Source organism: Chelonia mydas, chromosome 24, assembly GCF_015237465.2.
Source record: "Chelonia mydas isolate rCheMyd1 chromosome 24, rCheMyd1.pri.v2, whole genome shotgun sequence".
Lineage (NCBI taxonomy): Eukaryota > Metazoa > Chordata > Testudines > Cheloniidae > Chelonia > Chelonia mydas.
The window spans coordinates 17,346,520-17,370,643 of NC_051264.2; the positions used below are offsets into that span (position 1 = coordinate 17,346,520).

A 24,124-nucleotide genomic window follows, 5' to 3' on the forward strand; every position below is an offset into this window, starting at 1 on the left:
TTATGTTTATATGTACATTTAGAACAATCCAGAGATAACACAGCAAGATATTCCTAGCCCCAAGCCTGGAAGTATCATAAGAACGGCCAGACTGGGTCAGACCAAAGATCCATCTAGCCCAGTATCCTGTCTTCCCACAGTGGCCAGTGCCGGGTGCCCCAGAGGGAATGAACAAAACAGTGCTGGCAAACAGAGGCTAGGGACACCATCTCTGTCCATCCTGGCTAATAACTGTAGATGGACCTGTCCTCCATGAATGTATCTAGTTCTTTTTTGAACCCTGTTATAGTCTTGGTCTTCACAACATCCCTTGGCAAAGAGTCCCACGGGTTGACTGTGGGTTGTGTGAAGAAATATTTCCGTTTGTTTGTTTGTTCCTCCGGCTGCCTATTAATTTCATTGGGTGACCCCTAGTTCTTGTGTTATGGGAAGGAGTAAATAACACTTCCTATTTACTTTCTCCACGCCCATCAGGACTTTATAGAGCTCTATCATAACCCCCATTAGTCGTCTCTTTTCCAAGCTGAAAAGTCCCAGTCCTATGAATCTCTCCTCATAAGGAAGCCGTCCCATACCCCCAATCATTTTTGTAGCCCTTCTCTGTACATTTTCCAATTCCAATATATCTTTTTTCAGATGGGGCGACCAGATCTGCACATGGTATTCAAGATGTGGGTGTATCATGGATTTCTATAGAGGCAATATGATATTTTCTCTTTTATCTTTCCCTTTCCTAATCATTCCCAACATTCTGTTTGCTTTTTTGACGGCCACTGCACCTTGAGTGGATGTTTTCAGAGAACTATCCACAATGACTCCAAGATCTTTCTTGCATGGTAACAGCTAATTTAGACCTCATAATTTTGTATGTATAGCTGCGATAATGTTTTCTAATGTGCATTACTTTGCAGTTACTTTTCTTTACCAGTTTTGGAGCCTTATTACAAGAACTAATAACTTTAACCAGCAAATAACATTCATGCAGAATATTTGCTCAATATCATTGTCCTTACCACGTCACACCAATCCCCCTCAAACACCCGCACACTTGTTTATTTTCATTTGTATTACTTTTGCAAAAATTATAAGCAAGCAAATATATGCACTTTTAATTTGTGAATCTCATTTCTTATAAAAAAGTTATGAAGTCTAAAGTAGTTGTGTTTCTCCTCAAACATTCTTCTGAAACATGGAATGACTAACAAATTAGAGAACAAATTCGTTTTGGCACTATCTAAATAAAAAGGATAGTCAAAAAGCTTTTAAAGTGATAATTGGAAAGAAAATATTACAATAGATTGGCCAACACGGGTTTCCCATCAGCTCTGACACATCTGAAGGTGTATTTCCAATATATAAAAATATGACTTTTTCCAGTGGCCATGTGTTTTCTTTTCTTAAGGTACTCAGTAACTAGAAATAAAGTCTTAAACATTGTAATCTATTTATACAATGCATTTGATATTTCTCCAGCATAAAGGAAAATGAATTTAAAAACTGAACTTTTAGCCTCTGGAAACTCTTCAGTTCTATTACGTAATATAGGAATCCACTGTAGATACATACTCAGATGTTAGAGGGGTTGCCTTTCACCTCCTCCCCTGGTTCTTGTCTCGCATGCAGAAAGCAGAAGACCAGAAGTCCAAAGTGCAGGCAATGCAATGTTTATTGGTGTTAGTTCCAAGCAAGCATATCCATAGCTCTACATGCCGGGAGAGTCTGTTTCCCCCTTCCCAGCTCTGACGCTGCAGAGCCGGACCTGTGTCCCTGTTCCCCATTCCCACCATCTCCTTCTTAGCAGGCCCCAATATACCTGCTGTGCTCACCCCTAGTCACACCCCTTACAACTTATGGTCATGTTCCATTTTGGGGTGTCGTGAGTCTGGGGTCTTCGTCCCACCTCTTTTGTATCCCATGGGAGGGGTAAGGAGTGAGGCTGTTTTCTGGCCAAGGCCAGGCTTTTAGTGTTTCTTATGCCTCCCCCATCCCTCTTGCCCCTCCTAACTGATTGCTTGACCTTGGCTTGAGAAAGGAGCCAGCCAGCCTTTCAGTGTATGTGCATATATTGCTCTCCCACCACGCCCTGTAATGTTTTAGCTCTATCCCTTATCTCTTCCCATTATACTAACAAACCCATTTGTCCAGGCAGAAGCAACACACATTGTCTTTGTTCGCACATATTAGTAAGGATATAAAAGTATCAAAAATCAAACCCAAAATTCTCTCTCAGGCTGACAAACCAGCTATATACTAACAATGACCCAACTGGATCATTCTTAACTGTGCCTTACTGAAAATACAATATGACACTAGACCTCTTAAATGTTAAGAAAATTTGCCCTCTAAACAATGTCCTTTCTAGTGCATACTCACATATTAAGGAAGTTAGGAAAGCAACCACTTCTAAGGCTGTAATAACCAGGGAGGATTAAGACCCCTACAGGAACTGTTTTAAAAAAAAAAAGTCCCAGAGGTCCATAGAATAATTTCAGAAGGAAACCATTTGTGTTGCTGATGGAGACGCCAAGGTACGGACAATAACGTCCTCTGATTTCTACCAGGAGCGACTGAACTGTCTCAGGGCAGCACCGACGGTGACAGTGGAAATAAAACGGCCTGGCTTTGTGGGGGAGACTCATGGACATCAGCACGCACCAGGTCCCTTCTCTGGGCCAAGGCTGGCCAGCACTTGCCCTCCCCTGGCTCCCATCCCACCAGCGGGGGAACGAGGAGCTATTTCCTCACAGGAAGGGCTTTGAGTGCCCTCTGGTGCCGGGGCTGCTAGCGCTGATGCTGGCGGGGGGGGCTGATGGGCACCCAGGTTCTCAGCCGCCCAGCCGGAGGGGGCATGTGGGGAACTCGTTATACCCGCTCTGCTCCGGGTGGGGGCGCACAGAGCCATACGGACAGTTCTCAGCTGCGAGGACAAAGCTGGGGAATTTACAGTTCCCGCAGCCCGGAGTGGGAGAGGCGGGGTGGGGGTGGGGACAGCCTTGTGCCAGCAGCAACTTCTCAGCCCCCACCCACGGCCTTCGCAGTTCCTCTCCTGTTTGCACGCCATTGTGATACGGACCTGGGGCGAGGGATGGGCAGGTGCCCGCCCTCTGTAAATAGTGCACTTGCCAAGCGGGCATGTCTATTCTTAGCCCTGCAGTGCACATCCAGGTCAATTGACCCGGGCACTAAGAGCTGGTGCCTTTTTTTTTCCCTGTGTATTTTCTCTCTTCCCTCTGGACAGGGACGATAAACCTGTTTTGTTTTGTTCTCCCGTAGGCTGCAGCTCTTTAGGAGAGCTAGTGCGGACGAAGTGCCATGGCTGAACATCAAGGGCCTTCCCGGTGTGTACCGGCCGCGTGCACTGTCGGCAGAGGTGGATCTGGCTTTCTACGACAGGGTGACACAATTTCATGCTTCACCCAGAATTCAGAAGGTCTGTAGACAGCTCCCCAGACCATCACACCAACCCTCCAGGGGAGCGGGGAAGGAACTGTGACTCCCTGGCCAGTGGGACTCCTAATAAATCGTAGGCACCTGATTTCGCTGGCAGAAGGACACAAAAATGGGACATGGGTCAAATTCTCTGATGGCGTAAATTGGAGCTACCTGGGTAGAGTTTGGCCCCATGTCGGCTCCTACAATGTCACTTTTATCTTTTGCAAAATGGGTAAAGAACTCTTTGAGAGAGCCCGCTGCAAAGCCCAGGCCCTGTGATGGCGGAATTCCTTGGCTAACGCTTGCTGCAGGCGGGGGAAATCAAACTTGTCAGGGTCCCAGCTGGATATAAGGAAAACATCTTTCTCTCCTTCCAGGTGCGATAGACAGTCCTCTCTGATTGTCTGCAGGGCGCTCGCCTCAGGGCCGTTTCTTCTCCGTGCAGACAACACGTCCAAGTCCACTTTGGAACGGACAAAGTAAAACCTCTTGCCCAGTGTTCGAATCTCCTCCACAAGTCTGGCGTCGGTATCTGTGAAGCGCTCACAGGAGATGACAAGGAGCAAGTCGTACTGTCTGAAGTGACGCTGCTTAAGGAAAGTGTCTGAGGGACAATTCCTTGTCCCGATCCCTGGCAGGTCCCATAGCGTTACGTTGGGGTGTTCGGGATGTGAATAAGCCTTGGGCTCCACCATGATTCCTCCTATCACCCCAGTCTCAGCAGCACCTGTATCGTATTCTTTCAGACCCCGGGTGGCATTGACAAAAGATGACTTTCCAGATCCCGTCTCTCCGACTACAGCAACTTCGAGGTTTGCATTCTTGACGGCCTCACTGACCTCTTGCAGCGCGGAAGCCAGGCCTGACGGGTTATTTGTTGCAACAGCAGCTTTCAGTTCTGCAATTTCTCCTTCAGAGAGCATGTCGAAATCTTCCCAAACCACATCTGTAGCAGCTCTTCCCTGTTGTTCATGCTCCTTTGGCTGCCGGTCTTAAGGAAAGGGAACGACACATTTCAGTTATGGATCGATGCGTTTCCACAGGCAGTATACAATCAGAACCAACAGCTACACTCAATACGATCTCTAGTCAATAGGCAACAAGATTCTGATGACATTTAAGGAAGGCTGCTTTCGTCCCATGCGAGAGCTCCAGCTCATTATGACCTTGATTCAGCAAAGCACTCAAATCTTTACTGAATTCTCTAGAAGCTCTGGATTTGTGGGGCCTGGTTGTTCTTTCACCAGGCCTGGCACATTTGTCCCCCTTCCCACCCCACAAAGAAAAACAATTTTCAAGGGCCCCCAACCCATCATCAGGACGGCCCTTTTATGTACAAAGTTACCCAGTGTTAAGCAGTGGAATTATGGTAGACTGAAGAGGCTTCACCCTTTACATAAATCACAGCAAAATACCAACACTGGGGCCAAATTTTACTTTTTTAAATTCTTAATTTCTAAGATTTCCCAGGGATTGAGTTAGCCTCTGGACTCCTGGAAAGTTGTTTGTTTTTTAAAAATAGCAATATCCCGGGGGGCCCAAATTACTCAATTCTCCCCCGCCCCAATAATTGGATGGTAGAACTAGTCCTGCCTGTCACTTAAATCAGTTCTGCTTTCCCTGAGAGTCATGGGGAATTAGGTTCCAAAGTGCTGCTGTCATCCTGCAAAATGGGACTCAAGCTCCTAAGTCACTTTGGCGAATTTGAAAATTTTAATCGTGATCTCCTGACTTGCCCTCCCGAGCATACTGAAGTGCCCAGGGTCAGATCCTGAGCTGGTTTAAATCAATGTAGTTCTGGATCTGGCCCATTGTCCTCTATCTTCCACCAGCTTGAACAAATTCCTCATCCTAATAAACGAGTGGCTTTGTCCCGTCTCAATTCAGCTAAACATCAAGTGCTGCTAGGGCCAGAGGCTGATTTGGGTATAAACCCCCAAAGCATGAAAAACACAGTATTTTACCCAAGGGGCTGGAAGACTGTGTGTCACCATGTTCCATTACTCGAGAGCCTCCAGGGCATCTGGTGGTAACCTCTCCACAGGGCTGTGAGTTCAAGTCTGTTGCCTAGAAAAGATTCACATTTGGGGAGAGGAAAGAAAATCTGTGTTAGGAGCTATGGATCCCCAGCTGTGCTGTGCATGACGTGTGGATCGTTTGGAATCATAGCAAGGGGACTTTCTATGAAACTAACACCTTGTTACAGCACCAGACTTCCCTCCTGGCTATCTTTGTGTATTTCTCTCTTCCCCGATGACCTAAATGCATCCCATGTGATGCAGCTGCGCTGGGTAGGTGGGTGGACTATCTGTTCTGTGCCAAATAGGGCAATTACATAGCCCTCCTTCTCAGTAGCAGCTGAGCATCTCCCAATCATTAACGAAATTACCCTTGAAACCTCTTGTGAGATACGGTCCACGTTATTAATGGAGTTGAAGGGCAGGATTTCCAAAAGCAACTTAAGGACTGAGGAGCACTATTCCTCTTGAGAGGCCCTTTTGAAAAGCCCTTCCAGAGGGGTTTGCTCTATGTGGCAGAACCGGGAACCCCCAACATATACAAACAGGAAGGAAACAAACATGTCTTGTGCCTCACCTGTAAGGAGTAAGCAGGTGGTGGCAGGAGTGTGTTTGGCTTTTCTGACTCACTGGCTGTCAACAAGTTTGACTCAGGCTGGTCTCTGCCCTCCTGCTGTTTCTGTTGGGACCAAAACCTTAATTTATACAGCAGGAGAGGATGGCGCTTCTTAACGATAATAAGCAGTATTGGTATTAACAAAGCTAAAAACAAGGCAATGTATGGAACTAGTGATGGCTGGTCACTCTCAAAGCCTGTAAAAGACAAACAGAAAACAAAATAAAAACTTTTGGATGCTATTGGCATAATCTTAGTATTTTCCTTCCCATCTCTTGTGCAGCCTAGCGTCTGGTTCGTTTTTGCCCTGCCACTGCACGTTAAGCAGCAGCTTTCATTGAGGTATCCGCAAGGCCTCTTCCTTGTGTGGCCATGGCGGGGCTCAGAAGCCAGCAATGTGCGTATGGCTCATATTGACCCTAGGGGGAAGCAGGGACAGCCTGGACCAGATCTATGGAGCTAGAACCTGCCGAGGCTGGGGAAAAGGCTAAGGTTACATCGAGGTAGCTAACCTCAAGCACTTTTCTCAAGTGTAGGAAAACCCCTCGGGGCTTGTACTATACGCTGTCCCGTACCTTCGACTGTAACTTGCATCCGCACAGAAAACCCTCCCAGTTCTGGCTTGACATGGCAGATGTAGAATCCCTCATCCTGCCTGCAAACTCTCCTTAACGTCAGGGACGCATTTCCCTCAGGGAATCTCTCTGGGTGGAGCTGCGTTCTGTCCTTGTAAGCGACGTCTTGTCTCTGCAACGTGTCCATCCCGTTATAATAGCTGTGAACCAGGAGATCCGGCCCCTCGGCTTCTTCCTTCTTCCAGGTGATGTTCAACAACTGGGGGTTTAATCCAACTTCAAAGGAGCAGCTCAGGGTGACGTCCTGCCCCAGCTGAGCCACGACAGGGAAATTCATTTCACGCTTCCCTTATGGAGAAACAAGGCTCAGAATTATTTACCCCAGCTCCAGAGGCAATTTTTGGTCACATTTTCCGTTCTATTTTATAGAAACCAACCAGCAAAAGTAACACATACAAACATGCCACACTCGTACCATGCACACAACACAACAGACACCCAGCACACCCACTACACACAGTCACACCGCCGTCACAACTCTCCAAGCCCACCACACTTACATGACACACACGCACAATGCTCACACAGCACATGCCGAACAACACACACAGACCTACCACGTTACCAAGAAGCCCAACAGGGTTGTACAACTTAGCATTTTCTCTGCAGTAAAACGTATGCACCCACGTACCATTTCCTTCAAAATTCACATCCACAGAAAGGCCTAGAACATTACCAGTGCTCCGCTTGGGCTGTGAGGGGGATTTGAACCCATGATCTTTGGAACCAAAAGCATGCACCGCTGTCACATGAACTGAAGGAACAACTCCAACAGTTGATACCACTAGGAGGCTATTGTCTCTTTAGGTGATAGGGCCGCTAGCGGGGGACAAAGGCAAGCACTGCGCTTGTGTGGGCTAAACCTATGGGGAAGAACACAAGGCTTCACAGCGGCTGAAAGTCAAGGCCAAGCGCTGCTACCACAGACATGGCCTGTGTCTGCACTGGGGGGTTGTGGGGCGTTAACCAGACCTGGCTCTGCTGGGGATCACACTGTACACAGTGAGTGACTGGGTCTCAGATGCTCTGACAGGGACACAGGCAGAGGAAACCTACTTAGCACTGCCAGTGAAATCTCCCGGGACCAGGCTCCCAGCTCAGAGGTGACGTAGCAGAAGTAGGAGCCCTCGTCCTGGATGCGCACAGCCCTGAGTCGCAGGGACGCGTTTCCTTTCTGGATTCCCTCTGGGTACAGCTGCGTCCGGCCCCAGTAAGCTTTGTCCTGTCCCTGCCACAGGTTCATCTTCCCATAGTAGCTGTGAACCAGGAGATCTGCTCCCTCGGCTCTTTGCATCTTCCAGGTGATGTTCAGTCGATGGAGTTTTACCTCCGGTATGTGGTCGAAGGTGCAGTCTAGGGTGACGTCCTCGCCATCCTGAGCTGTGATGGATGGCCGTGCTCCAGCGACTCCTTAAAGGGAAGCAAAGGTAGGTGTGGGAGCCTTTCACCTTGAACCCCCATTTCCAAGCCCTCCCCAAATATCGGCATTGACTAGCTGAAAAGCCTGCCACCATCGGACACGTGCATCCGTGGAAGGTGCTCCCCATTCCCAGAGACACCTGGCCAGTGCACAGTTACTAGTTAGTAACAAAAACCATCACAGCGCTGCCAGGTGCAATTCCTCTGTTAACCCAGCTGGGCTGGAGGAAGTCCCTTGTGGACACAGCTATCCCAGCCCATCGGTGCTTGTATGGATCTGGCTTGTTGCGCTCTCAGGGGATGGTTTTACTGCACTATGCTGTGGGCCTGGCCACACGAGGAGTGCTCTGCTGGGATCGTAGCCTGGCCAAGTGCTCCTAGTGCAGACCGAGCCCGCGTCTACACTCGCGGGTTGTAGACGTTAACTGGACCCAGTGTAGGGGGTATAAATAGCTGCGGGGCCGCGGCAGGACACGTGAGGGCAGCAGAGGCCCGGCTTAGCCAGGCTGAGTATGTGCCCACCGGCTGCAGCTCTTGCTGTCTGTGTGACTGCACGTACCCTGCTCTCTATGCTCGCCCCAGCTGTCACGGAACTGCCGCGAGCTGGGGAATCGGACTCCCAGTTCACAGTGTAGACAGAGCCTGTGCGGGCACAAGTGTGTAGTGTAGACATAGCTGCAGTAGTATAAAGGGGTTTCAAACCAGTGTAGCTAGTTCTGTATATGAAGGGGAATACCCTAGACCAGTGGTTTTAAACCTATTTTTCTGGGGACCCAGCTGAAGAAAATTGTTGATGCCCACGACTCAACGGAGCTGGGGATGAGGGGTTTGGGGTGTGGGAGGGAGCTCAGGGCTGGGGTTGGGGTGCAGGAGGGGGGTCAGGCCTCTGGGCTGGCAGTCCAGGCTCTGGGGTGGGGCCGGGGATGAGGGGTGCAGGAAGGGGCTCCGGGTTTTGCGCGGGCCTAGGGCTGGGAGTTGGGGCGTGGGGTTCGGGCGTGGGCTCACCTCCGGCGGCTCCCGGTCAGCGGCGCAGCGGGGGGCTAAGGCAGGCTTCCTGCCTGTCCTGGCACCACGGACGGCGCTGCGCCCCGGAAGTGGCCAGCAGCAGGTGCGGCTCCTCGGTGGAGGCACCCAAGAGGCTCCGCACTGTTCCTGCCTGCAGTCACTGCCCCCGCACCCCGCAGCTCCCATTGGCCAGTTCCCGGCCAATGGGAGTGCGGAGCCGGTGGAGCCGGTGCGGAGCCGGTGCTCGCGGCGGGGGCAGCGCGTGGAGCCCCGTGGCCCCACTCCCTAGAAGTCGGACCAGCTGCCGGGCACAGCGCAGTGTCAGAAGAGGTAGGGACTAGCCTGCCTTAGCCGGGCAGCGCCGCCGACGGGACCTTTAACAGCCTGACTGGCAGGGCTGAGCAGAGCCGCGAGGGTCCCTGGGTGCTGGGCAAGGCGACCCAGGGCCTGACACGCTGCGGCCCAGTAACGCTGCACTAGGCTGGTATTTGGCAGCTTTACACCGTAGTCAGGGCACGCGCTCTAGGGGCTGTCCCAGTATAACTGTATCAATGGAACAGCACATACATAACCGACATACAGGGTGGCGCTGGGGGGGGGCAGGTTTCCAGGGGCTATAGCCACCCCAAAATTTGCCTTAGCCCCCCCCGTCACCACCTCTCCAAGACCTGGGCACCCTGCCAGGAGCTGCCAGCTGCTCTCTGGCCGCCCAGCCCCCACCGCTGCGGCAGTCTCCCCTTCTTTGGGAAGCAGTTCAGTGGCTCGCCCGATGCCAGAGGTGGCCGTGCCCGCGTGGGTCTCGGCTGAGCCGGGGCGGGGGGCAGGGAGCCTGTCTGGGCCGGTGCCCCGGGCTCAGGAGTGGGAGCTGCAGCTGCTGCGGGACTGAAAAGTGTTCAGCTCCTGGGTGCTGGTCTTAAGGAGACTTAAAGCGCGTGGACGCACTCACGTGGGGCGCACACCGCCTCCCTCCCACACTCCCCAACGCACAGTCTCACACACACACTTGTGTTGTTGTTGCAGTTACTTCCTGGTACTTCCTGTCGAACTGCGCAAGGCAGATATATTCTCTGGAATTCTATTCTTCCAAAGTTTAAGGATTACCGTCCTGCGATTTTCACTGTTCGGCTGCTCTGCACGGTTCATCATTTTATTTCTCTCTTATGCTTAAATGTAATTCTTTCAGTAGTGAGGTCTGAAATGTCTAACCTGTCCTGGCTGGAGCAATTATCATTATTACTTTTATTACCCTATTGTGCTTTGTCATCCATTGTTCAATGGGGTACAATCAAATAATGGTATCCATGGGAGGCACATGCACCCCCCATTCGGGGAGGCTAGCCCCCTTCCCCACCCCTTCCACCCAAGGCCCTGCCCCTTCCGCCCAATGCCCCGCCCCCACTCCGCCCCTTCCACACACGCCCCCTCTCACGGAGGAGCCCTGAGCCCAGGCTGCTAGGGGAGCTCTGAGCCCCGCCGCGGCCCGGACCTGGGGCTATGGCAGTGAGCATTAGCGGGGGTTTGGGGAGGCACCTCCATTACCCACCGCCCATGACAGGACCCTTCTAGAATGTAAATTTAGCTTGTGCTCACCTGTGCCGTGCCAATTGAAAAAAATTAGCTAAACACGTAATTTTAGACACTGTGCAGATTGTACAATTATTTGCAAATTGTGTTTTTAATTATATCTGTAAAATAACTTAAAATTCATCTGCAAATAAAATCTGTATTATCTCCTGATTGTTCTAAACTTATATATAAACTTCAAATATGGCTTTAATTGGTGTTGGTATCTATATTTTTCTTTCTTGTAGAAAGATTTAAATACAGGGCTCCTGTCAGCGAATTTCTAACTTATTATCTGCAAAAAACCTAAATTGGTTAGTCTCTAAGGTGCCACAAGTCCTCCTTTTCTTTTTGCAAAAAAAACTAGTTTTCAGGTGCCTAAGTAGCCCCTTGAAATCACCGTTAAAGTTGGCCCCCGCCTCCCCCCCTCCAAATTGGAAACGGCGCCACTGGGACCAGCTAAAAAAAAGGGGAGGGGGGCAAACCCAGAAAGGAAATGGACAATAAAAGCGATCCCAGATCGCACGAAAGAGGCAGGAGAGTGAAGCAGGAAGTACCTACCATAGAGAGTCCACAGAGCCGTCAAAAGCAGTGAGCAGCCAGGGCTCATTCCCACTCTGCTTCTCACCATTTTGCATCTGCAAGAAAAGGAGATAAAATGCTCTGATGAGCTGCATTCCAGACACCAGCCCCTGGGGACAGACACAGACACTGCAGCCCTGGGTTCCCATCCTGCTCACCCCAGCCGGGGCGGAGGGTCCCACGCGGCTCCAGGAAGCAGTGGTATGGCCCCCCTCCAGCTCCTATGCGCTCCAATGGCCCTGCTCCAATGGGAGCTGCAGGGGCGCTGCCTGCAGACGGGGCAGCATGCAGACCTGTCTGGCCGCACCTCAGCCTAGGAGCTGGAGGGGGGACATGCCGCTGCTTCCAGGAGCCGCTTGCAGTAAGCGCCGCTCAGAGCCTGCACCCCTGAGCCTCTCCCCACGTCCCAACCCCCTGCCCCAGCCCTGATCCCTCTTCCGCCCTCCAAACCCCTCAATCCCAGCCCAGAGCACCCTCCTGCACCCCAAACTCCTCATCCCCAGCCCCACCCCAGAGCCTGCAACCCCCAGCCGGAGCCCTCACCTCCCCCCACATCCCACTCCCCAATCCCAGCCCGGAGCCCCTTCCCACACCCTGAACTCCTCATTTCTGGCCCCACCCTGGAGCCCACACCAGCAACCAGAGACCCTCCACCCCCCCATGCCTCAACTCCAATTTTGTGAGCATTCGTGGCCCGCCATAGAATTTCTCTTCCCAGATATGGCCCTCGGCCCAAAAAGTTTGCCCACCCCGATTTAGAAGCTGTTTTCAGGGAGCCCTTCATTCATAGCAGCCATTTTCAATCAGTTGTGCCGTCAACTTACAGACAGGAAGAAGCTGCTAAAATGACACCAGGAATCAATTTCACCAACCCACCCTGGAGCAGAAAATCTCTTACCTTCCACCCTTCCTTCCATTTCTGGGACCGTCGCGAAGAAGTTAAAGAAATATGGTAATCCTCTGTGTTTCAGCCACCTGTGTGTGTGTGTGTCTCTCTCTCTCTCTCTTCCTGTAAGTCTGCGATGCAGTAATATGGAAACTGAAAGTACCACGCAATGTATTGAAATAACACACAGCAAGCTCAAGTCTAATTTCTGTGAGCTCCACCCAGGCACTTTTCACTTGATTTTAGGCGTGCCGATCAGTGTCTGTGAGTCCCGCATCGCCCCCGGGAGCAGAACACGATGGGGCTGCCCCTTCGCCTCCTGCCCCACGCCGCCCTTACCCCCAACCCCCGCCCTCGCACCGCCTCTTCCCTGCAAGACCACACGCCCCCCCGCTAGCCCCTGTGAGCCGGCTGGCTGATGCGGGTGTGGATGCGGGTCATGGGTCGGATGCACCTTGTTTCTGGCACCCGCGGATCCATAATTTTGTGTCCGTGCAGGGCTCTGAATATACAGATCACCCCACCTGCTGTGGGTGCCCGGTCAGGCACATGCCCCTCCACGCCTGCTCCCAGGCAGTCCGGAGCAGGGGTGATCCTACCCCCCTTGCCATGGGGACCCTCGCTGGGAAACTGCCCACAGGACACATTTCCACCCCACACCAGCTCCCCCCCACAGAGACGAGACTTACAGGGCAGCTGCAGCCTGCTCATCCCCCCCAAGAGGCGACACGTAACTGTGTCTAGTGAGGGGACACATCCCCCCGCTCCCCCCCCGCCATTTCTCCGGACACCTCTTGAAGGGCTAAAATCCATATGCTGTTTATGTTACAACCTGATATATAGACTGTGTCAGCTCTTTTTACAGGCCCAAAATCCAGAGTTTGGTCAAGAAGACAGAGACAAATAGTGAACAATATTAGCTAAGAAGCAGAACAAAGAAAGGACAACCTTGCTTTTAGCTAAGATAAGCTTGGTCAGCAAGAAGCCAGGTGGAAATTGTAATTGGGGGCTTTATCTCAAAGTTACAAACAGACCATGGGAATGAAAGGGGCCCTGTTTCTTCTGTAGAAGAGGTGCCTTCCTACACACCAGCCTTGAGTTTATGGAAGAGGTTCAGACATATCAGTATGAGATATGATATCCTCCCTCTCACAGACGTGCACCTCTCCTCCAAGCCATTGCCAGTACCTGCCTTAGAAACACAAATGAATAATTAAAAGACAACCTTTATTGCTAGTTACTTTTCATTTGTCCTTTTGCTTTAACTCCTAGGTGTGTACCTGTCGGACAATCAAGGGAGCTACTTCATTATCCGTGGATCCCAAATCAGAATTCAACATATATATATTTTCTACTACCACACTTTATATACTGTTTAATGGAAAACACCTGTGTACTAGTCCCCCGCATGGGTGACCTGTGTGACATCGCGGTGATCACCCACGCCTTCCGCCTGCTGACGTGTCCCCACGCCATGGTAAGGAACATCGCAGCAAACGCCCTCCATGACGCAACAAAGAAGCGGATCGGCAAAGCCCCCTCCACCCAAGACACCGCCAGCTTCCTGCGCGGTTCCCTGGATGGCGAATTCGGACAGGACGGGCGCGACATCGCTTCACTGTGGTCCCGCGCCCGCAATGCTACGCGTGGCCTGGGGAAGCGCATCGGCGGCCGCTGGGCGTGGTGCGAGGAGCGCCAGGAGATGCAGATCAGGTCTGAGGACAACACCATCGTCACCCCGAGCGCCAGGGGCCTGCTGGAGAGGACCCTGAAGGCGGCCATCCACTCGCAGTACATGGAAGCCCTGAAGCATAAACCGGACCAGGGAAAAGCCTTTGAACTGACCAGCAAGTGGGACGCCAGCAACCATTTCCTCGCCGGGGGCGGCTTCACCCGTTTCGCCGACTGGAGGTTCATCCTCCGCTCCCGGCTCAACTGCATCCCGCTCAACGGAGCCGTCCGCCACGGGAACCGAGACGAGCGTCGCAGGAAGTGCGGCTACTCCAACGAGACCCTGCCCCACGTCCTGTGCAGCTGCGAGCCCCACTCCAGAGCCGGGCAGCTGCACCACATCGCCACCCAGAACCGCCTGGCGAAAGCCATCGCCCCGCGCCTGGGGGAGGTCGCCGTGAACTGCGCCATCCCCGGCACTGACAGCCCACTGCGACCCGACGTGGTCGTCACCGACGAGGCCCAGAAAAAGATCATCCTCGTCGACATCACGGTCCCCTTCGAGAACAGGACCCCGGCCCTCCGAGAAGCCCGAGCTCGGAAGCTGGAAAAATACGCCCCTCTGGCCGACACCCTGAGAGCGAAGGGCTACGAGGTGCAGATGGACGCCCTGATCGTCGGAGCCCTGGGCGCTTGGGACCCCTGCAACGAGCGTGTGCTGCGGACCAGCGGGATCGGTCGACGCTACACACTGGTCATGCGGCGCCTCATGGTCTCGGACACCATCCGATGGTCCCGGGACATCTACATCGAGCACATCACCGGCCACCGACAGCACCAGGAGGTGTGAGCCGGAACGACATCGTGCATCCACTATGGGAAAGGGACTGAGAGGCTTTTCCCATTGGACCGTATGAACTGGAACCATAAACTCACTGAACGTTAAATCCCAGCAAATGAGGGTAGATCCATCCCCATCATCGTATCCGCTCATTATACCCCACACCTGAACATAGCCATTATATGGACAACATACCCCCATATCTCAATGTTTGTGCTTTGACCGGTTAAACTTTTACCCCCAATCGGGGAGATTGCAGATTATGTATTCCTTATGCCACCAGCTCCTAACCGAATTTCGCACCCCTTGATAATCTGTACCTCATTCCCTGATAACCAGAAACTTCTATGCTTGAACTCTGTACCCTTTTCCTTTTTATTTCAACATTATCTTAATAAAATTAAGTGTCATGTGTTAACCTGAAACCATGGGCGGAGACATTATGTAACCTTTGGACCATTGGCCACTGTGCTTATCTTCTCTTGCTGCTAGACCTACCCAGGGATTTGGGACTGCCTACCCCGTCATTTCCCTCCGCCCATGGAAAATCCATATAATCCCTTGTAATCAATTGTTTGGCAGTGTCTCTGAGCCTAATAAGCGAGGTGACACTCCGTCAGCGCTGTGCGTAATAAACCCACGTGCTTGATTCTACACGGTGTCCATATTTGTTCCTTCACCTCTGGCTCGGACGCACAGAAGCGAGGAGCTAACGCTTCCCCACGGTGGCACTCCCCCATCCCCTCCCGCTTCTCTTCCCCCTGCCCCATCCCACTCCCCCATTCCTTCCCCCTTTCCCTTCCTCCCACCCTATCCCCTTGTGACGAAGTGGGACTGTTCTTAATGTTTCCTCTGAATAGTGTGGGGGTGACTCAGTTCCCCTATGAAGTTCTTAAGTCTCTAGGGGGTGGGGTAAGGGCGTATGATCATTGCAGAGCCCTAGAGGGCAGGTGTGTGCAGGGGTCTGGACACAGAGAATGGCCGACACCCTGTTTCCTGGCAACTGATGGCCTGAGCTCTTCCCCCCTGCAAGGTGAGAGCTAAAGGGTTGGAGAACAAAGGAATCCGGTGACCTCCTGGCCCGGGAAAGGAACAAAGCCCAGAGGAGGAGGGGCTGGAGGGAGTTTCAGTTTGGGGCTGGCTGGGACATGGAGTGAAGTGCAGACGTGGTTGTCTGGCTCACTGCCCCCCAAAATGGACCCAGCTGAGGGGTCCTGTTCTCTGCACCTGCAAGCTCTGTGTTAGACCATGTTCCTGTCATCTAATAAACCTCTGTTTTACTGGCTGGCTGAGAGTCAAGTCTGACTGCGAAGTTGGGGTGCAGGACCCTCTGGCTTCCCCAGGAGCCCTGCCTGAGTGGACTCGCTGGGGGAAGCGCACGGAGGGGCAGAGGATGCTGAATGCTCTGAGGTCAGACCCAGGAAGGTGGAAGCTGTGTGTCCTGCAGACAGGCTGCTCACAGAAAGGCGACTGCCCCAGAGTCCTGACTGGCTTCATGGGGAGCAGTTCCAGAGCATCGCCCAGGGACTCCGTGACAACTGGTGGCAGCGGTGGGATGTACTGCACCCCGTGGACGGCGCTTCCTGCAGTAAGTGACTGGGGAGCAGTAAAACGAAGGGGGATTGACGCGGACCAGGCGTGCTGAAGATTCAGAGAGAGACGGTTTCAGGGGGCGGTTAACTCCTGGGAGTGTGTGACCAGAGAGAAGGACTTTTGCAGTAACAGGGTCCCCCGGGGGATTGCAGCGAGCGGTCCCAGGGGCGGAGGCGTCTGCAGCTTGACCCTGGCAAAGAGGGGGTGACCTCAAGAAGGGTTGGCACACGAGAGGTTCTCCCTGGAAACCGTGGGGAGCTGAGAGCACACAGGCCTGTGAGTCCACAACAACGTGGGAAGAGCGGAGTGATGGCCTGTCACCGTCTCCTAAAGAAGGACATTGTAACCCTGTGCAGAAAGGAAGGGTTGAGCATTGGAAAGTTCACCAAAGCACAGTTCATCGTGCAGCTGGAGGAGGATGACCGCTCTAAGGAACAGATTCCTGACCACACATGGGGCTATAGCAGGATCTGGGAGCAGCTGGAGTGATAGCCAGGCATCCCCAAGACTCCTGTCCCCGACCAGATGAGGGTCTTCACGATCGGGTTCCCCACTGGGGGATCAGAGACGGACGGGATTGGAGCTGAGTCCGAGAGAGCAAGAGGACTGTGAGAGACAGCGAGAGCCCGAGAAAGCGCTGCAGAAGCAGCAGCAGCATGAACTGGCGGTGGGGGAGCGGAGAGGCCTAGGGGACCTCCCCGGGGTGAGTGGGGATAGACCCCGGGGGGCCAGTTCCGCAGGGAACCTCGAGACTAAATTGCTGCCCCTGGTTAAGGAGGGGGGGATGTGGATGCCCACCTTACTGCCTTTGAGCAGGCTGGAGATTTGAACCAGGGGGACCCTGCGGAAAAGCCCCGGTGTCTAGCTCCCTTGCTGGGTCCCAAGGCCACAGACTCCGTCAGCCAGATGGGTGGGGAGGTGGACGGGCTCCCACTCCTGGTCCCAACCTATATGTCTGTGTGGAGTTTCCTGGGGTCGGGCCCCTCGGACCCCCAGGGGGAGCGGAAGGTGATGGTCAATGGGGAGACATTCCTGGGGTGGCGAGATCCTGGGACAGAGAGAACTGTTGTCAGGCCCTGGGTGGTGCAGCCTCAGATGCTGAGGGGCTGGGTGAGCTGGGTGAGGGTCCCAGGGATGAAGCCCCTCGCCCTGCCTATGGCCCAGATCCCTGTGCAGACCCAGGAGGGGTGGGGCTGGCTGGTTGTTGGGGTTCTCCGGGATATCGGCTGCGAGACCCTGTTGTGGGGCGACTGTGTCTCTTTGGGACAGGATCCAGACCCTGCTCCTGTAACTGCCAAGGGTTTGAATTTGAATCCAGGGAACCAATAGGCGGAGAGGGAAATGGTCAGTGAAAATGCAGATGACCTGGCTGGCAGCAGGGAGGAGCGGCTAGGCTCAGGCTACCTGCCTGCCTGTAACCAGACCCCTGGGGCTGGGTGGGACAGAGAGATGCTCCCTGCGCCCTTGCACACTGGAGAAGGGGCTCACGCTGGCTCTGATGCAGTGAGGAAAGCAGGGAGCTCGCTGCCTGCCCCCACTGGGACAGCAAGGGCAGCGCTGAGCACGGTGGGAGCTGAGACCCCAGCTGAGTGGGGGGAGACACAGGCAGGGAAGGGGATCTGTGGGGAGTGGCAAGGTGCTTGGTAAGGAAAGTCTGGATGAGTCTAGGCAGCCTTGTGAGCTGATGGCTGTGTCTAGTCAGCAGGGTGGGAAGGCGAGGAGAGTGGAAGATGAGTGTCCCTGGACCTTACCTGTTAGCTGGGTGGAGAATTGGGACAGGGAAGGAAATGTGCCTGTGTCTGTCAGGGGTATTGACTTGCCTATGGAGGGAGCTACCCTGATCTCCAAGCAGTTGTCTGTGACCAGCCTTGTGTGCTGGGACCAGGGGAATGAGATCCCAAGCTGTGTGTCTGGGAAAGGAGAAAGTGTGTCCGGCTCTTCTTGGTCTGTGGAGCAGACAGAAGGGGCCTTTCAGCCTGTGATGGTTGAGGATCGTGCAGTTGTCTCAGAGTTGGTTCTGGATTCAGCTAAAGCCCAGGAAGGGAAGGGTCCTAAGTTTGGGTCTGCTCAGGAGAATGGCCCTGTAACTAGGTCGCATCCAGTTAGTGTCTATGTAAAATCCCAGAGCCCAGACAATTCTGATGCTTGTATTTTGCCTGTTGCTAGTGTTTTGTTGGGAAAGGGTGTCGCAACTCTGTCTGATCAGGGTGAGATCCTAGCCAGGGCACAAGGACAGCATGAAGGTGTGTGATTGTGTTACCTACTGAGGGTGTGGAAACCTGTAGCAAGAAGGAAAAGATTCCTGAACTTGTGTGTGGCAAAGGGAAGGAGAATGCTTCTGACCTTTTATCTAGGAAGTCTGTCAGTTTGCCTGAAAGGGGATTGTGTAGGAATCCGCCGGATGGGCCAGAGGTAATTCTGGATGTAAGGGAGACCCTGAAAGAGTCTGTTGTTGCTCAGGAAAGTGTTCCTCTAGAGCAAGCCCTAGGTAAAGAGGGTAAGGGCAGAATTTCTGTGAGGGGTGAATTGTTGCATAGAAAAGCCCTAGGAAAAGGAATCCTCATGGAGTCTTTGCAAGCAGTTTACTGCCACTGAAGGGTGTGAAAGTGATTTAATCAAGACAGTTTCAGTTCCTAACAGCCAGAAATTTTCTGTTGTGAATGGATCCACTGACTGTCCTGTTGAAAGACCCAGTGTGGAGAGCCTTGAGAAGGTCTCAGATGAAGTGAAAGCTGTTAAGAAAGTTAAACCGTCCTATAACCAAGTGGCTGTGTTTGGCCAGCTTGATGGGGAGAAGGCCCAATCCCAGTTTGACCCCCTGGGGTTTTGGGGTGGCCAAAGGGCACGGGCCGCATAAACCTTCCCACATGCGGCCTGCGAGTGCTATCGACCACCCCCGACCTAAGGGAGGGCGTGAAACTGGAAGGGCCTGGTGTAACTCCTACCAAGGAATGGGAGAGATGCTGGGGCATCCATGGGAACGTTGGTGGCTTCGAACTTCCCCAGGTCACCAGCTAAAGTGACCCCGCTCAGTTCGATCTCGAAGGGGGGAGAGATGTGACGAAGTGGGACTGTTCTTAATGTTTCCTCTGAATAGTGTGGGGGTGACTCAGTTCCCCTATGCAGTTCTTAAGTCTCTAGGGGGTGGGGTAAGGGCGTATGATCATTGCAGAGCCCTAGAGGGCAGGTGTGTGCAGGGGTCTGGACACAGAGAATGGCCGACACCCTGTTTCCTGGCAACTGATGGCCTGAGCTCTTCCCCCCTGCAAGGTGAGAGCTAAAGGGTTGGAGAACAAAGGAATCCGGTGACCTCCTGGCCCGGGAAAGGAACAAAGCCCAGAGGAGGAGGGGCTGGAGGGAGTTTCAGTTTGGGGCTGGCTGGGACATGGAGTGAAGTGCAGACGTGGTTGTCTGGCTCACTGCCCCCCAAAATGGACCCAGCTGAGGGGTCCTGTTCTCTGCACCTGCAAGCTCTGTGTTAGACCATGTTCCTGTCATCTAATAAACCTCTGTTTTACTGGCTGGCTGAGAGTCAAGTCTGACTGCGAAGTTGGGGTGCAGGACCCTCTGGCTTCCCCAGGAGCCCTGCCTGAGCGGACTCGCTGGGGGAAGCGCACGGAGGGGCAGAGGATGCTGAATGCTCTGAGGTCAGACCCAGGAAGGTGGAAGCTGTGTGTCCTGCAGACAGGCTGCTCACAGAAAGGCGACTGCCCCAGAGTCCTGACTGGCTTCATGGGGAGCAGTTCCAGAGCATCGCCCAGGGACTCCGTGACACCCCTTTCCTCTCCACACTGTCACCTGCCCGATTCCCCCATCCCCTTCTCCTCCCCCTGCCCCATCCCACTCCCCCATCTCCTCCCCTTCTCTCCCCCGCCCCTCTCCCACTCCCCCATCCCCTCCCCTTCTCTTCCCCCTGCCCCTCTCCCACTCCTCCATCCCCTCCCTGCTTCTTCTCCCCCTGCCCCATCCTACTCCCCCATCCCCTCCCCCTTCTCTCCCCCGCCCCTCTCCCACTCCCCCATCCCCTCCCCCTTCTCTTCCCCCTGCCCCATCCCACTCCCCCATTGTTATACCAATAAAATAAAAACCAGCAGGATTTTATTAAAGGGAAAAAGGCAAAATGCCACATTTATTGTGAATACAGAAAGAATCCTAGTAAGCAGATAGTTATAGCTCTAACATTCCATTCAATCTCATATTTATTCACACATTCATTCACACACACACACACACACACACACACACAGGTTCTGCAAGGTTGTTCTCATAGTTACCAGCCTTAGAGTTGCTCATGCCAAGCCACTGGCCAGGTGGCCTGGACGTGAGGAGGGAGCAGGGCCTTGTCAGATGCTCATCTGATGCTCCTGGAAGTTGGTTTGCAGAATCAAACCCCAAAGTTCTCACTTTCCAGAGTCCATTTTTATAGGAATTTCTTCCTAGGCCAGTCTATGGAGATGGCTTCATCATGCTATTGCTGAATCAGTCAGCAGATGGCACATTCCTGACGGCTCCGTGCTGCCAGATGTTATCTTGTTCTTTGGTTCTCCCATCCTTGAGGCTGTTGGGCGGATTCCAGTCTGCCCTCCGGGGGTCCTCTGGTTATTTCCACTTGACGCCTTCTTCAGCCGACGGACACTGGATTCTTAGGCTGGCACCTCCCTGATCATTCAGTTATTATCCACACCAAGCATCCATCCACATACATCCTCTATCTCTATTTTAAACACAATTGTTAACAAAGCGAGATGAATACAACAAAAGGGTGGGGAGTCTCTGGGTGCTGTTTCTGTTGTTACAGAGTGTTACTTTGAGTCTCTCTCTGTGTGAGTGGTTGTTGTTACAAAGAATTGCTTTGAGAACAGACTCTGTCTTAGAATGTACTAACACAATTAGCAGCTTGCAAGTTTCACAAGAGAGGGAGAAAAACAGTACCAAAAACCAAGAGACCTCTTAATTAGTAATGTTAGGTGAAAAAAATTAAATATAAAGCAGTTATGCCGACCGAACCAAAGTCAGGCCAAGAGAGGCTGCTGGGAAAGTCTCTGAAAGTAAAATAAAGGAATATTTGTTTAAGTTTCAAAGAATGTGACCATCGCTTATTAGCACTGTAGTGTCCAGGAAGTGGATCTCTTGTGTGGACTGGTCCAGGCTGAGGTTGAGGGTGGGATGGAAATTGTTGAAATTATGGTGGAATTCCTCAAGGGCTTCTTTTCCATGGGTCCAGATGATGAAGATGTCATCAATATAGCACAAGTAGAGTAGGGGCGTTAAGAGACGAGAGCGGAGGAAGCGTTGTTCTAAGTCAGCCATAAAAATGTTGGCATACTGTGGGGCCATGCGGGTACCCATAGCAGTGCCGCTGATCTGAAGGTATACATTGTCCCCAAATGTGAATAGTTATGGGTGAGGACAAAGTCACAAAGTTCAGCCACCAGATTTGCCGTGGCATTATCGGGGATACTGTTCCTGACGGCTTGTAGTCCATCTTTGTGTGGGATGTTGGTGTAGGGGGCTTCTACATCCATTGTGGCTAGGATGGTGTTTTCAGGAAGATCACTGAGGGATTGTAGTTTCCTCAGGAAATCAGTGATGTCTTGGAGATAGCTGGGAGTGCTGGTAGCGTAGGGCCTGAAGAGGGAGTCTATATAGCCAGACAATCCTGCTGTCAGGGTGCCAATGCCTGAGATGATGGGGCGCCCAGGATTTCCAGGTTTATGGATCTTGGGTAGCAGATAGAAAACCCCAGGTTGGGGTTCCAGGGTGTGTCTGTGCAGATTTGTTCTTGTGCTTTTTCAGGGAGTTTCTTGAGCAAATGCTGTAGTTTCTTTTGGTAACTCTCAGTGGGATCAGAGGGTAATGGCTTGTAGAAAGTGGAGTTGGAGAGCTGCCGAGCAGCCTCTTGTTCATTTTCCAACCTATTCATGATGACGACAGCACCTCCTTTGTCAGTCTTTTTTATGATGATGTCAGAGTTGTTTCTGAGGCTGTGGATGGCGTTGTGTTCTGCACGGCTGAGGTTGTGGGGCAAGTGATGCTGCTTTTCCACAATTTCAGCCCGTGCACGTCGGCGGAAGCACTCTATGTAGAAGTCCAGTCTGCTGTCTCGACCTTCAGGAGGAGTCCACCTAGAATCCTTCTTTTTGTAGTGTTGGTAGGAAGGTCTCTGTGGGTTATTATGTTGTTCAGAGGTGTCTTGGAAATATTCCTTGAGTCAGAGGCGTCGAAAATAGGATTGTAGGTCACCACAGACCTGTATCCTATTTGTGGGGGTGGAGGGGCAGAAGGAGAGGCCCCGAGATAGGAGAGATTCTTCTGCTGGGCTAAGAGTATAGTTGGATAGATTAACAATATTGCTGGGTGGGTTGAGGGAACCACTATTGTGGCCCCTTTTGGCATGTAGTAGTTTGGATAGTTTACAGAGTAACAGCCGTGTTAGTCTGTATTCGCAAAAAGAAAAGGAGGACTTGTGGCACCTTAGAGACTAACCAATTTATCTGAGCATGAGCTTTTGTGAGCTACAGCTCACTTCATCGGATGCATACTGTGGAAACTGCAGAAGACATTATATACACAGACACCATGAAACAATACCTCCTCCCACCCCACTCTCCTGCTGGTAATAGCTTATCTAAAGTGATCATCAAGTTGGGCCATTTCCAGCACAAATCCAGGTTTTCTCACCCTCTGCCCCCCCACACACAAACTCACTCTCCTGCTGGTAATAGCCCATCCAAAGTGACCACTCTCTTCACAATGTGTATGATAATCAAGGTGGGCCATTTCCTGCACAAATCCAGGTTCTCTCACCCCCTCACCCCCCTCCAAAAACCACACACACAAACTCACTCTCCTGCTGATAATAGCCTATCCAAAGTGACCACTCTCCTTACATCGTGCATGAAAATCAAGGTGGACCATTTCCAGCCCAAATACAAGTTTTCTCACCCCCCCCCTTCCCCAAAAAACACACACACACAAACTCACTCTCCTGCTGATAATAGCCTATCCAAAGTGACCACTCTCCTTACATCGTGCATGATAATCAAGGTGGGCCATTTCCAGCACAAATCCAGGTTTTCTCACCCCCCCACCCCCATACACACACAAACTCACTCTCCTGCTGGTAATAGCTCATCCAAAGTAACCACTCTCTCTATAATGTGCATGATAACAAGGTGGGCCATTTCCAGCTCAAATCCAGGTTTTCTCACCACCACCACCCCCCCCAGCACACACACAACTTACTCTCCTGCTGGCAATAGCTCATCCAAACTGACCACTCTCCCCACAATGTGCATGATAATCAAGGTGGGCCATTTCCAGCACAAATGAAAGTTTAACCAGAACGTCTGGGGGGGAGGGGGGGTAGGAAAAAACAAGGGGAAATAGGCTATCTTGCATAATGACTTAGCCACTCCCAGGCTCTATTTAAGCCTAAATTAATAGTATCCAATTTGCAAATGAATTCCAATTCAGCAGTTTCTCGCTGGAGTCTGGATTTGAAGTTTTTTTGTTGTAAGATAGCGACCTTCATGTCTGTAATCGCGTGACCAGAGAGATTGAAGTGTTCTCCGACTGGTTTATGAATGTTATAATTCTTGACATCTGATTAGTGTCCATTTATTCTTTTACGTAGAGACTGTCCAGTTTGGCCAATGTACATGGCGGAGGGGCATTGCTGACACATGATGGCATAGATCACATTGGTGGATGTGCAGGTGAACGAGCCTCTGATCGTGTGGCTGATGTGATTAGGCCCTGTGATGGTGTCCCCTGAATGTGGACACAGTTGGCAACGGGCTTTGTTGCAAGGATAGGTTCCTGGGTTAGTGGTTCTGTTGTGTGGTATGTGGTTGCTGGTGA

General features: G+C 52.2%; 2 protein-coding genes across 2 annotated transcripts in view; one reads left to right on the top strand and one right to left on the bottom strand.

The window, feature by feature from the left end:
• LOC102939344 overlaps positions 1-12,469 on the bottom strand; it is a 34,521-nt gene extending 22,052 nt beyond the window's left edge. Inside the window, exons 1-8 of the mRNA XM_037883271.2 lie at positions 12,261-12,469; positions 12,020-12,071; positions 11,250-11,326; positions 7,758-8,111; positions 6,642-6,989; positions 6,028-6,263; positions 5,397-5,499; positions 3,637-4,423 (exon numbers count right to left, since the gene is read on the bottom strand). Coding sequence (XP_037739199.2) covers positions 3,637-4,423; positions 5,397-5,499; positions 6,028-6,263; positions 6,642-6,989; positions 7,758-8,111; positions 11,250-11,326; positions 12,020-12,054 — 1,940 coding nt within the window. The 5' untranslated portion in view covers positions 12,055-12,071; positions 12,261-12,469. The remainder of the gene's footprint in view (positions 1-3,636; positions 4,424-5,396; positions 5,500-6,027; positions 6,264-6,641; positions 6,990-7,757; positions 8,112-11,249; positions 11,327-12,019; positions 12,072-12,260) is intronic.
• On the top strand, positions 11,857-15,322 carry LOC122463740. Its single transcript, XM_043535207.1, has 2 exons — positions 11,857-12,222; positions 13,429-15,322. The coding sequence occupies exons 1-2, from the start codon at positions 12,116-12,118 to the stop codon at positions 14,675-14,677; spliced, it is 1,356 nt and encodes a 451-aa protein (XP_043391142.1). The 5' UTR covers positions 11,857-12,115; the 3' UTR covers positions 14,678-15,322.
• The last annotated feature ends 8,802 nt before the right edge of the window (positions 15,323-24,124 follow it).